At 42.8% G+C, this 13,248-nt stretch overlaps 1 protein-coding gene across 1 annotated transcript; it reads left to right on the forward strand.

Annotated features, from left to right (window-relative positions):
• Nucleotides 1-3,646: 3,646 nt before the first annotated feature.
• Nucleotides 3,647-12,126, forward strand: LOC138206293 (netrin-4-like). Its single transcript, XM_069162894.1, has 10 exons — nucleotides 3,647-3,928; nucleotides 4,165-4,721; nucleotides 7,238-7,510; nucleotides 8,295-8,421; nucleotides 8,675-8,863; nucleotides 9,688-9,895; nucleotides 10,036-10,148; nucleotides 10,294-10,362; nucleotides 10,834-11,007; nucleotides 11,450-12,126. The coding sequence occupies exons 1-10, from the start codon at nucleotides 3,865-3,867 to the stop codon at nucleotides 11,590-11,592; spliced, it is 1,917 nt and encodes a 638-aa protein (XP_069018995.1). The 5' UTR covers nucleotides 3,647-3,864; the 3' UTR covers nucleotides 11,593-12,126.
• The last annotated feature ends 1,122 nt before the right edge of the window (nucleotides 12,127-13,248 follow it).

The following is a 13,248-nucleotide window of genomic DNA, read 5'->3' on the forward strand; positions in this document are numbered from 1 at the left end:
ATATAAAAAAAAAAAAAAAAAGTATAATAAAATGTGAAGCTGGATAAAATTATTTGTGATATAAAACACAAAGGTGGTGCAATGGTTAGCACTGTGGCTTCACAGCCTTTCGGTGTGGCGTTTGTATGTTCTCTCTCTGCCCGCGTGGGTTCTCTCTGGGTACGGACATGCATGTCAGGTTAACTGGTGATTCTACAAAAAATGTCCTTTGGGTGTGATTGAGAGCTTTGTTTCCATCTGTCTCTATGTGTTGCTGATGGACCGGTGACCTGTCCAGGGTGTACCTTGCCATCGCCTAAAGTGAGCCCACCTCCCTCCCCCGTTATCAGCTGGTATCGATATAGTTTAGATTAATAATAATGGATGGATAAAACATGAGGGAGTTCTCCATTAATAGTGTGAAATAAGGCAGAACATTGCATTTGGTTCTAAACCTCAGAATATTTTTTTGTTAGTATAGTCATTCCCGTGTAACATCACATGTAATCATGGCATGCGTAATGTGGCCACAAGTTTGCTTTTCCAGCTATCAGAACTCACACCTGTGGTTTATACAATGTTAAAAAGCGTTACAGCTTCCTCCCCCACTGTTAATAACACTGTCAGTTTTTTTCTGCTTTTATTCACGCCATGTAGCAGATGACATGACTCAGGTAGACTTTAGCCCTCTGTGGGACTTCCGTTCCCCTCCCACAACACTAAAAACTCCAAACAGGACACGTCCGCCGGCCTGGTTTATATGAAGGGGGAACTCCCACAGGTCCCCTGTTTCTGTGTCCACTCGTGTTATTAAATCATTCTTGTGCTCAGTCATCTGTGAATTCATACCCGCACAATAAGCAAACGTGTCAAAGGGTGTTGAAAACTATAAATAACTAACAGCACTGATGCCAAATGAGTTACATCGTAGTTGCATTTTAGAGCAAATATTTATGTAGCACGCACGCAGTTTCAGTGTTTTTATCATTTAAGATTAAACCGACTGAGGAAACGTGGGTGAGGGCAATATTATGGCTGGGATCAAGCGGACAGATAGCAGTGATAAAGGTCATAAAATGGAGGAGCAAGAAACCCAGTGACAGTTGGTGTTCAGCGCCTTCAGTTTAATGCATAGCCTGTGGGCAAGGCACCTTCCCTCCTCGCCTGGAGCATGTCTGGCTTTTTGTCTGGCTTTTACAGGAGAGTAGACAGATTACTTGCAAAGGTTGAGACGGTTCAGTGAGCTGAAGGTACTAGGTGACATGGCAGCAGGAGAGGGGAGGGAACCATATCCTTTTACAGTCTGGAAATAAAGCTGGCCAGCAGACCCACGTCTGTCATCTTATTGGGCGATTAGATGAGGAGACCACAGCAGCACCACTGGCTGTGGAGGTGCAGCACCAGACTGTAGCAGGCAGGGAGGTAATTTAACATGAGGAGGTGTAGTTCATGCCATTATTTCACGTGTTATTGAACTAACCCCCTGACTGGTGGTGGTGAAGTGACTGGCTTTACATTTATCTGCAGTATTCTGCAGTGCAGTCTTTGTATGCAGTATGCAAATACAGGTTAGTTGTATAGATATGAAACAGAACTGACTTAATTACTGGTTAATAGAGGTTTGAGCCAGCTTATTATTGTAGGATGCAAAGGCATGTTTTGATTGTTTGGAAATATGTGTATTTGCTTTCTTACCAAGAGTTTGATGAGAAGATTTCTAATGTTGTCATGTCTGTAAAGCTACAGCCAGGGGCCTTAGTTAGCTTGGCATAGCATAAAGACCAGAAACAGCTTGCCAGGCTTTGCCAAAAAGCAACATAATTCACCTACCAGCACCTATAAAGCTACTAAATTGCATGTTATATGTCGTTTGCTGAATTCCTTTAAAAAGAAGAAGCGTAAACATGACGGTTTTACAGTTAGTTTTATTCAAGGCTATTTCTGGGCCTGACTTCCTGCAGTCTGGGAGGGTTGCCTTAACAACCTCACAGTGATGAAACAACTCTTGGGACTGACTGCACGACAGGCAGTCTGGCACATAAACCTGGGTTTAATCGTCAGATTTTATTGTCTTTTTTTGACAGACCTGGGCTTTGTCTTTTTTTGACAGACCTGGGCTTTACCCCCCCCCCCCCCTTTTTTTTTTTTTTTTTTCTTTGCTAAGCTAACCAGCTGCTGGCTGTAGCTTCACATTTACTGTACAAATGTCAGATTCGTGTGAGCTCTCTGATCTAAAAACGCAACTGAGCATATTTCCCCAAAATGTTAAACACTTCCTTTAATGAAATGGCTGAGTAGAAGTTGTGTGACAAAGAAAAACAACAAACAGCTGGAGTTAAATAGAGTAAAGGAATTTGCTTGTAATGTGCATTGCTTTCATCCTGCCTGGGGAATACATCACAGACTGGCTGAGATTAGACATCCTTCCTGCAGCGTTTTTCATGGTGACTCCTGGGATCTGAGGATCAAAAAACATGCAAGTGATGTGCAAAGGGAACAGCTCAAGGTGCATCACCCCTTGCCCCGGTGGATCATCTAGAGACAACCGAAATAACCCATGCAAATCTAAAAACACACAGACAGGAACCCTGTCCCCTTTTAAACAGAGAAGGCCGTCACTGTGACGAGAGTCGCAGTATTCCAGGAATGTCCTGATCCGTCAGGGGTGGGATGCCTTCAGGGAAGAGACTTGAGACTGCTCATGACCCCCCTTCTTCTCCTTTAAAATACACATGCACACATATGAGAAAATGATTCATATGACAGGCCATTTTCACTGAGAAAAGATTCCTCCTGACCTGCATTCACAAGCATGATGTATATTCTGTTCCCTTTTCATCTTCACTCATCAGCCTGTCCTGTCTTTGTCTTTCTCCTCCTTTTTTTCTCAGTCTGTCCACACTTCAAAGTTTTTACTCAGCATAAATGAGTATGATAAATCTCTGACTGCCTGTGGTATCATAGACACATTTCTTTCTTGAAATGTCCTTTTTGACTTAATGAGGTGATGTCACTTTTAGAGTAAAAAAAAAAAAAAAAAAAAAAAAATGTGTGCAACAGAATGAGTATTTGGGTCAAGGGTTGTGTGACCCCTCTGGTCCGGGGCTGTTGTTTGTCTGACAAGGCAGGTAAAGTGTGGTTAATGAGTGGCAGTTAGAAATAAGTGGTGATATGTGGCAGGAATGTAACACCTGGGTGGTTTAAGGAAGCAATGTAAGTTGTTTTATACCATCAACATAGTTTTATAACTAACTTCTTCTGGTGTAGTGCTTACTGGGGACTCACTGCTGCTTCAGGGTAGGAAATGCATTTATTAGTGACTCTAAAAATGTGCTTTGTGTTAGATAGATGGATATTTATTAATGGTAAATATGTATTTCACAATGATGATAACAGTATAACAACATCACTGTATCTTCATCTCAATCAACATTTTTCAAAAACACCTTTTACCTTTAAAGCATTTTATTTGTCTAAAAGTGTTATTGCTCCTCTTGTAAAGTCAGCTTTGAGGAGTGAGTGGGCGTGGTCTGGGAGAAGACCAGAGGAGGGCGGGGCTAATCTCTTTTTATTCCCACATTTCAATGAAAGTCTTCATAGCAGAATTGAATCCAGAGGTGCGTAGGGCGGAGTAATTTAAAGAGAATGACTGCAGAGTCTCAGATAACTCGAGTCTAACGAGACATTTAAACACCACGACAGTCAGACAGACATAGCCTCCGTGTTTTTAAATGTCTGCGTCGGAAATTTGTGTAATTTGTTAATTACCATCGGGAAGAAGCATGTTGACAACTGGATGTCCATAGTTCAAACTCTTGATAGCGCGTTAATACTTTTGCCGGATAAACGACATTTGACTTTATGTAGCGTTACCACACCTTCAGGATGAGACCGTGGACTTTACTTGTCATCATCATTATATATTGCGCATTCTCTCCTCTTTCAACCGGTGAGTTTGAACCCAAACCTGTTGAGACTTTTACGCATGCACTTTATGAATGAATAAAACAAGCGCTGTGTCTCACAGCATCATGCGTGCGCACGTTCCAAGAAAATTAGTTGGAGAAGCAGGTAGCTCTCTCAACCTTTGAAGTAGCCTGATGGCAATGTCAGCTGAGAGTGATTTACAACTTCTCCAACCTTTTCTCAGATGTTACTAAAATACACGCACCTTTGTCTCTCCAGAAACGTTTAAAGTCAGAGATCCAGCTGTGGAGCGCCGCTGCTCTGGCCGAGCCTGCAACCCCCGCATGGGCAATTTAGCCCAGGGCAGAGTGCTAAGCACCCAGTCCGTTTGCGGCTTCAACTCCTCGGAGCCCTTCTGCTTCTACAAACAGGCTGCGGCCCCCCGTAGTAGGGAGACCTGCTCCGCAGCAAAATGCAGCCAGTGCAACTCTGCCATCCCCAGCCAGGCGCACCCTCCCTCTGCCATGAGCGACTCCTCTTTCCGCTCCCCTGACACCTGGTGGCAGTCTGCGGAGGGGGTGAAGGAGGAGACGCTCCAGCTGGACTATGAGACGAAGTTCCTCTTCACCCACCTCATCATGGTGTTCCGCTCCCCCCGCCCTGCTGCCATGGTGCTGGAGCGCTCCCAGGACCATGGACGCACATGGAAAACCCTCAGGTATTTTGCCTGGCACTGTGAGGAGGTGTTTGGTCTGGCAGAGGGGTCACCAGCCGCGGATAATGAGACAACTTGTACCTCCAAGTATTCAGGAGCTTTTCCTTGTACCAGAGGAGAGGTGAGTCTTGTACAGCACCTCTGTGCGTGTTAATTCAACTATGAAATGAAAGAACTTAACACTGTGACTGTAATTCTGAAACTTTACTCTTCCCAAGTTAATGTAACCTGGATGTAGTAAATCTTACTGTCTGGCTAAACTGCAGAGATATTAAACGGTGAGCATTTAGAATATCACAAATCATTGCTCTCTGGAAAATGTTTTATTGTAAAAACAAATCATATTTATCACGTTTTCTTTAAGAAAAAAAAAAGCCCCATTAAAGTCTTGTGTCATTCTAGGATTGTGGTATTGAATTAATTAGATTAAACTAAAACAAAAGTACAGAATATAAAAGAAAATTCAGTATTACCTCAAAATACACGTTTTATTATATGGACTTTCAATGCAGTGAACTGTGATCCAAACAAAACTATTCACATGTACAAAACAGAAACATCCAGATTTCTTATGATCGTCTTGGATTATAAAACGAGAGACAGGGTTGCTATATTGTCAGAACCTTTACTGAATTAAAAACTCAAATAATAATGATACATGTTTAAATGATCTATAATCCGCTTTGAACAGCGAGAAGAGTGATGCAGTTTACAGAAACAACACAGTCTCAATATTGGATGGACAGATTTTATTTCAGAGATCTGACAGTAAATCAAACATGCAGCCAGATATTCACCCATGACTTCACAGTGATAACACACACGGTCTGTTTCAATCTTGTTGTCCATTTATCAGCACCAGGACGCTCTATAAGCTGATACCACACAAACCACAGAACAAACAACAAACAGTTGACCAAGCTTTGTAAACTATTCCCCTCTGATGGGCTGTTCCTTCTCAGCCACAAACTGCTTTGACATGCACGACCACAATCTCTGTGTTCAGTTTTAGTTTTGATGTTCTCCCAAAGCGCTTTTTGGACACGCTGTATCATCACGCAGAGGTCTGAGCCAGATAGCCAGCTATGGTTAATTTATGAGCCAGCCATTCATTCACGCAGATGACCTTAGATAGAGACTCTCACTGCCCGGCAAAGATGTGTTTTGCTCTAAAAGGCATCAGACCTTGTTGGGAGGTTCTGCTCAAATGACTGAATGAGTATATGGCTGATCTCATAATTGCAGTGTCTTTACAACAAGTATGTGTCTTGCCAGTATGTCAACTCTCGTTTGTAAGCCCCTCACCCTTTATAATTACTGTCTGTGTGACTGAACACAGAGAAGTCCTGAAATGTTAAATAGGACAATGAATAAAATATCTTATATTTACTTTCAGCCTCCTTCATGTAGTCAAAAGTCTAAATGTGCTCACTGTAAATCAACCTTTTCAGATTGTGGATCAGATTGTGTTTATTTACCAGGTGGTTTTATTGTATTTATTGTACCCCCTGACCCTTTGGTGCCACAGTAGGTAACACATTCATTCTAATTGCAGTGGAGATTTCTCCCCAGACTTAACAACAACAATTAACCAAAACTCAGATCCATACGGCCACCAAGGAACAGATTTTACAGTGGGGAAAAAAGTCCATTGTTCCGACATGCATAAAATTTCATGAGGTTTATTTGACAATTTTTGTGAACAAACAAACTAAACGACAGAATCTGCTGCCTTTCTTTCTCTGGTAAAAAGCCCAAAACCCTTCCCGGTGCCTGCCCGATACCTGCATACCCAGACATGTAGTTTCATCTGAGGCGCCCCAGCTGCCCAGTGCCTTCAAAATAAAAGCATTAAGAATTGCTAGTTAATCAAAGTAATGGTATTATTAATGTAGTCAACAAAGTCATCTCTATACCTCATAATAAACGGCAACAAAATAAAATGATATGGGTTTATTTACCAAACACAACTAATAGATCCAATACCATTATGAATAGCTACAACACTTTTTACAAATTAAAAGGAAAATATATTTACTATGGACAGTAGATTTAGAACAACATGGTAAATGAAAACATTTTAAATCCAAATTGGATTATTTGTTTCTGTGGGCTGCTGAGGGAAAAGATTTGTGCAAACCTGAACAAAGTACAGACGGCTGAAGTTCAGTTAAATTAACTTTAGTTCATTTTAAAGTACAAAATGTACCTGAAAAACAGAAATTTGTTAGAACTATGTTTTAATTCCAGTTAAATATGGTCCACAATCTGTTTTGTGTTGTAATTTGTAATCCCGTAATTAAGAGGCACTCAAAGAGGATGTATCTGAAAGATGAACATTCAACAAAACATAACGAGAGAGAACAAAGACCATTTATCCATGTTGACTTTGGACCCAGTCCGATTTTCCCACAATAGCAGCTATTTGAAAGGAAAGGAAAACCAGATTGATGCCTGTTTTAGATTTGGCAGGCAATGTAAAAGGAGACATAAATTATGTTTTCATAATGTGTGAGTGTAATGTGTAATGTGTAATGTGTTTTCATGTGTGTGAGATCACTTCATACACTTGGTAGAGATAGGTGAAATAATACAGGGTTTGACAGATTTTCACGTGTCCTGTCCTTCAATGTCCAGGTGATCTATCGAGCCTTGTCGCCCTGGCGATCAGTGGATCCCTTCGGGCCGGCTGCTCAGGACCAGCTCATGATCACCAATCTGAGAGTCCGTCTGCTGCAGAGTCAGCCGTGTCCCTGCCAGGCCAAACATCCTGGTGCCGCTTCCCTCCCCACCGACCATTACGCCATCTACGATTTTATTGTCAAAGGTAGTTGCCTTTGCAATGGCCATGCAGACCACTGTGTCCCAGCCAGGGGCTACAAACCCAGCCAACAGAAGACCAATAACATGGTAAGCAAGTTTGAGCTGGACTTTGTCAACAGCTTGCAGGTGCATGACACTCCACCAATGAAATGATCTTGCACAATTTGCTCTGTTGTGAAAATGTAGTCAGATGTCGTGTCACGTTGGAAGTCTGCTGAGGCCCTCTGTTTGTCCCCAGCCTCGTTGATGTGGTGAGACCGGGGGCGGTTAGAGGTTTGGGGTTTTGTTCCCACCACTCCCTTGTTACTCAGCTGTGCGCTGGTATGTGCTGCTGAAGCTGAGGGCTGCAGTGAAGACTGGATATTAAGCTGCTGCTTTGCCTACCATTACAGGGTTTTAAGGATGTGGAAACCTTAATTATGGTCTTCAGTCTAATACTTTAACAACACATAGTCTTGGTCACGTTATTCTCTTTACTGTAAGTGGAGAATAGAAGCACTAGTTTATTTCCAACATGACATAAGGGGTGAACACATGTTACACAGGCAGTTGTTTAGCGTGTAAACACTGTCATTGTGTATTTAGATGTTAGTGTGTTGCAACACTTAGGAAAGAGGGGAGTTACAGTGTCTACACACACCATATGTAAGTGCAAGGCTATTTGAAATCGGCATCAATTACAACAGTAATGCCTGCAGTCCAAACCACAAATTTAATGAAATGGATAATGTTCTCATTAATAATTTAAGAAGAATCGCATCAACCCAGGCGAGGAGAAGTACACCATTTATATTCTTTATATTTAAAGAATTCATTTAAATATAATAAACAGCCAAAATAATAGTCCAGTTTTTGTCTGTTTGTCTGTCAGGTCCACGGCAAGTGCGTTTGCAGACATAACACAGCCGGTGACCACTGCGAGCGCTGTGCACCTCTCTACAACGACCAACCGTGGCAGGCTGCCAACGGCATCGTCGGGACACCGCATGAATGCCAGAGTGAGTGATGGGGCAAGAGAGTCAAATGCAGAGTAGGACACGCACCATGTTGACTTATCTCCAAAATGAATTTAGTGTCATAAATCACACGCAACCTTTTAGATGCTGATGCTTGGTGAATAACAGAGCAGTCCTTTCATGTCAGCCATTGTAAGAGTCGTCTCATCCGACTATTACCAGGGTTTAAAGTTCAAAGATGAGCTGATCAAAGTATAACATCTTTCTTTTACTGTACGTGTCCACCTAATCCAAGAGTGTAAGTGTAACAGTCATGCAAGGAGCTGTCACTTCAGTCGAGGATTGTGGCTGGCAACAGGACGGCAGAGCGGCGGCGTGTGTGACGACTGCCGCCACAACACTGAAGGCCGTCACTGCCAGAACTGTAAGAAGGGCTTCTACAGAGACGCCAGCCGACCAAAAACTGCACCTGACTCCTGCAAAGGTACCACACCTCCTCAGAGTGTATCTTCTTTGTGCCTCAAACATAAATCTTCCTGGACGCATGCCAGCTGAGAATTCCAATTAAGAGGTGTAGCCTTTGATATGTGGAGAGCAGTAATGGAGATTTTTTTTTTTTTTTTTACCCTGCAGATTAAAGCACATTGATCTCTTTGATAAGGTTATTTGCCCCAGCTCCGTTCTAAGTCACTGCCTTGCCAGCGATGAGACATAAAGATTACTCCAACCTGCTCATTCACAAGGCTCTCTGTCATTCTTGCTTACTTAACTGCGTTATTGTTTTGGAATGTGACTGTAATTGCAAACAATGGAGGAATTTCTCATGGTCCATCCGAGCACATTTTTCCCATTCTTGCTCCCCCCTCTGCCCCTCCAGGCATGCTGCAGCATTTTTGTTAAAAAACAAACATACCATTTTAAGAAACAGATGAAGCAAGTTTGCAACAAAAATCCATCTGTCATCACAAGGGACCGTCAGGCACTGAGCCTGACTGCATACAGACGGAGTGCCGCACTGTTTGTTTTTGCTGCAGCTGCTTGAAGCATGTTGAGTACACACTCCCAGCTTGTCGGTTGATACAAGTGGATGATAAAAGAGACATTTAAGCGGATTTAAAAACACATTTAACTTTCATACTGCAGTGGGAATTCACTGTACCCTGTTTGTTTATGCCTCTACAAGTGTGGTTATTCCTTTGCATGAAAGCCTGCTCATCATGTATTCTGAGGGCTTCTGTGCCACAGATGGAGATGTTACAAAGATGTTAACATGCGGTCCTCTTGTTCTGTCACCTCTCTCCTCCACAGCTTGTTCTTGCTACCCTGTGGGCTCAGTCCTCTCAGGTGGGAGCGCTGTTTGTAACCCTAGCAGTGGGGAGTGCACTTGTAAGCCTGGTGTCGGAGGCCCCCACTGTGACAGCTGCATGATGGGATACTGGGGGCTCCATGAATACGGCTGCCGTCCGTGTGACTGCACTGGGGACTGTGACCCCTACAGTGGTGACTGCATTTCTGGGTGAGAGCCAAGACTTAGCTATATGTATTAGCAAAGATAAATATGAATAAAGTGATAAGTGCTGCAGATGTAAAGTGCTTTTTGGGTTATTAACACTGAGTGGGGTCCTGCCTCTGGCTGCTTTTACCTCTGCGGCACAGCTCAGATGTGGAGGTCTTCTATACAGCCACTGGCCACATGGGACAAAGCAGCAATAACAGTGGGTCGGCACTCTTTAGGGTAGAGGAGCTTTTCTCTGCACTGCACCACTCTGGTGAGTCACAGGTCACATCACACTTAATACACTGCACACTCATCAGCTCACACAGATACAGATGCATCTGCTTTGATTTTAAAATCTATCCATCATGATGAAATTATGTGTTGTAATCTTATTGATCATGTTTCATTTATTCCAGAGAAATGTGAATGCTTAGAGGTAACCCTTAGCAACCCCAAACTCTTCTGTGTTGCGGAGTTTGACTACGGTAAGCAAGTTTTAATCAGCATTTATTCAGAACTGGGTAAACGACTCATAAATCATAACAAGGAGACCATTCAAGAAAATAATTCCAAATGTTGAAAAAAAGCCCCTGATCGTTCCACTTGATGTCCTAAGGACAAGATATCCTGAGTTTTAGTCACTTATATAGGCTAAAATTGTGTCCTCAAATTCCTCGGTTTCATCTCTGCTCATTAGCACCTTTTTGTCAGAAACTTCCCTGCAAGGTAACTGCCCATGTCTTCACAAATCTTATGTCTCCAGTTAAGGCTAGCTTCTGTAAAAACATTGTACCCAGCTCAGGAAAAAAAAACCTGATGACTGATTATTTTCATACACTAAAGGGGTCTGCAGCAAAATATTAATAGTTTGAGGAAGTCCATAATGATATACTGAACTTTGCAGTTGTTTCTCATTGCTAATTTGTTGTAACGCTGTTTATGTGTTGCCTCTGCAGTTCTGGTGGTGAAGGTGATGTCAGCTCACGATGAAGGCTCTCATGCAGAGGTCGAGGTCAAGGTCAAGAAGGTCTTGTACCAGAACGCTCGCATGAAGATCCAGAGGGGAAGCGTCACCTTCTACCCAGAGTCCTGGACAATCCAAGGCTGCACCTGTCCCATCCTCAATCCCGGTCAGCTGCTGCTGCTTCCAATGACACATTTAATTGGTCACAATGCAGAAGTGTGTAATTAGTCGACTCTTGAGCGGACAATCTGCCAGCTTTGTGCTGAGTAGAAGATCCCCGCTGCTGCTCACAGAGGCTTTGAGTGGATGCCAGCATCTTTGCATCACTCATTTAAATTGGACATTTACAACTTAAAGATTAGAACCACTTCTCTGTTATGAGACTATTTCACATCTAACTCTCCACTATAATCATTTCTAGCAGCATTCATTCAGGCCAGCGCCAGCTGCACAGTATTTAACTGGTTATTATAGTTATATGATGATGTATGCTCTTTTCACATTAGGCGTCTCCCACAGTGATTTTTTTTTCTTCTTTTTTCTGTATTTCAGTGACACTTTCAGCAGAACTGATTTTTAGCAACGCTTCTCTCTCTTCTCCTCTCCAGGATCTGAATATGTAGTCGCTGGTCATGAAGACTGGAAGACTGGCCGGCTTATGGTCAACACCAAGAGCCTTGTTAAACCGTGGAAGTCAAGCCTGGGACGCAAACTCCTCCATATCCTCAGAAAAGACTGTGGCCGCTGGTAGGGAATCACAAAGAACTGCAGTGAACTAAGGGATGGAGAGGTGGGAGGATCGTCCGTCATATACAGATGATGTGTTGGATAAAACGAGGTCTAACATTTGATAAAAGGCGATGCTTGGACACTAAAGGGAAAGCAAGCCTTTCCCTTTCTCCTGTTCCCAAGAAGGAGTATATGGACTCTAAAATCACTACAAGCCTGCGGTTGTTGTTAACCTGTGGTAAAATAAGCACATACTGGGAGCAGATACTTCGCCAGACTTCAGTCACTGCAGAATCAAAGCAAGTCACAAAGACTTTCATCCAGACAAAGCTGATGTTATAGTTTTATTCCTGTGTTATGCGAGGCCACAGCTCATGAATCTTTCCAGATTATTTATAAATAAGTAAGGAGTGCATATTAAATACTCAATTATACTTTACTTCCTTGCCAAAGTTGCCGTCAGAGTTGATGAGCTAAAGTGCAGTCAGGTCTTGCTTTATCTATTTCATTGAGAACTGTTTTCTTTGAAATTTTGCAAAGGCACAGACTGAATTATCCTTGTCGTCTCACAGATATTGGCGATAAATCACAAGAGAGTCAACATCCGAATGTGTGTGTGTGTGTGTGTGTGTGTGTGTGTGTGTGTGTGTGTGTGTGTGTGTGTGTGTGTGTGTGTGTGTGTGTGTGTGTGTGTGTCTGTGTGTGTCTGTCTGTCTGTCTGTGTGTGTGTGTGTGTTTGTGTGTGGATGTGTACACATGCTTGATGTCCTTGGGGGGGAGTCTGGGACTGTGCAGGTCAGAACAAGTAACTCCTGGATGAGGAGAGAGGATGAAAAAAACATTAAAGGAATCAGACGGCTTAATCTGAACAGCTCTGCTTTGCTACGGGACACTCACCCGCCTACTGTCTGACAAGAGCAAAACACACTCTGCTCTCAGCCTCCTCCTGTCTGCAGCACATAGAACACGTGGGATTGAGTTTGCTCTTATAGCCAGCTCAGTTACAAGAGCGAAACGCTGTCAGGTTGCTTGAGCCTGCTTTGATTCCGTGAGGATTTTTACTGTCCTTGAAAGACATGCTTGTATATGAGGAGGATTCACTTGAGGAGACCTCTGTGAACCCAGCTCTGTCACAGCCAGTGTGTGAGAAAGAGCGTGCATACACTCTCCTAACATTTGTTTCTCTTTATGGCCTGTGACTCCTGCTTTCCCAAAATAAACATGTATTAAAAGCCTGGCTATTAATTGACATCACAGTGCATCAGATCCAGAGTCCACAGGCCATTTTTGAGCCCAGACCCAGTTAAGAACAGTTCTGCTCTGCCGTCTCCAAGGAGAAGGACAAACTGTGTGTGAGGAGACATGATGCATTCCTCAGCCATGGCATCACCACCCATGTCCTTGTCCCAACGACTTTACCAAAATAAGAGAAAATGGGCTGGAAATTTTCCTTTAGAGGACAAAGTGGTGATTCAGGGTGCATTAAGGTACTCGGCTATCACTGTGATATTTGTAATGGTATTTATCTGTGCCCTGTTTGTTCTTTTTTCATCTAAACTGTATAAACCACACATTAGTGTGCTCATTCTTAATACTTTGGGGAAAAGTCTATTTCATTCCATGGTCACATTATGCTGAAGCACGAAGCTATGAATAACTTGATGTGTCTTATTGCACC

This window comes from Embiotoca jacksoni, unplaced genomic scaffold (genome assembly GCF_022577435.1).
Source record: "Embiotoca jacksoni isolate LCO1_2020_lvr unplaced genomic scaffold, fEmbJac1.0.p SCAF_3, whole genome shotgun sequence".
Classification (NCBI taxonomy): Eukaryota; Metazoa; Chordata; class Actinopteri; family Embiotocidae; genus Embiotoca; species Embiotoca jacksoni.

Bases quoted from the DNA above. Each gene is read 5' to 3' on its own strand.
- LOC138206293 (XM_069162894.1), top strand. From the start codon at position 3,865: ATGAGACCGTGGACTTTACTTGTCATCATCATTATATATTGCGCATTC. The intron at 7,511-8,294 runs GTAAGCAAGTTT...TTTGTCTGTCAG, and splicing joins AACAGAAGACCAATAACATG to GTCCACGGCAAGTGCGTTTG. The intron at 8,864-9,687 runs GTACCACACCTC...TCTCCTCCACAG, and splicing joins TGCACCTGACTCCTGCAAAG to CTTGTTCTTGCTACCCTGTG.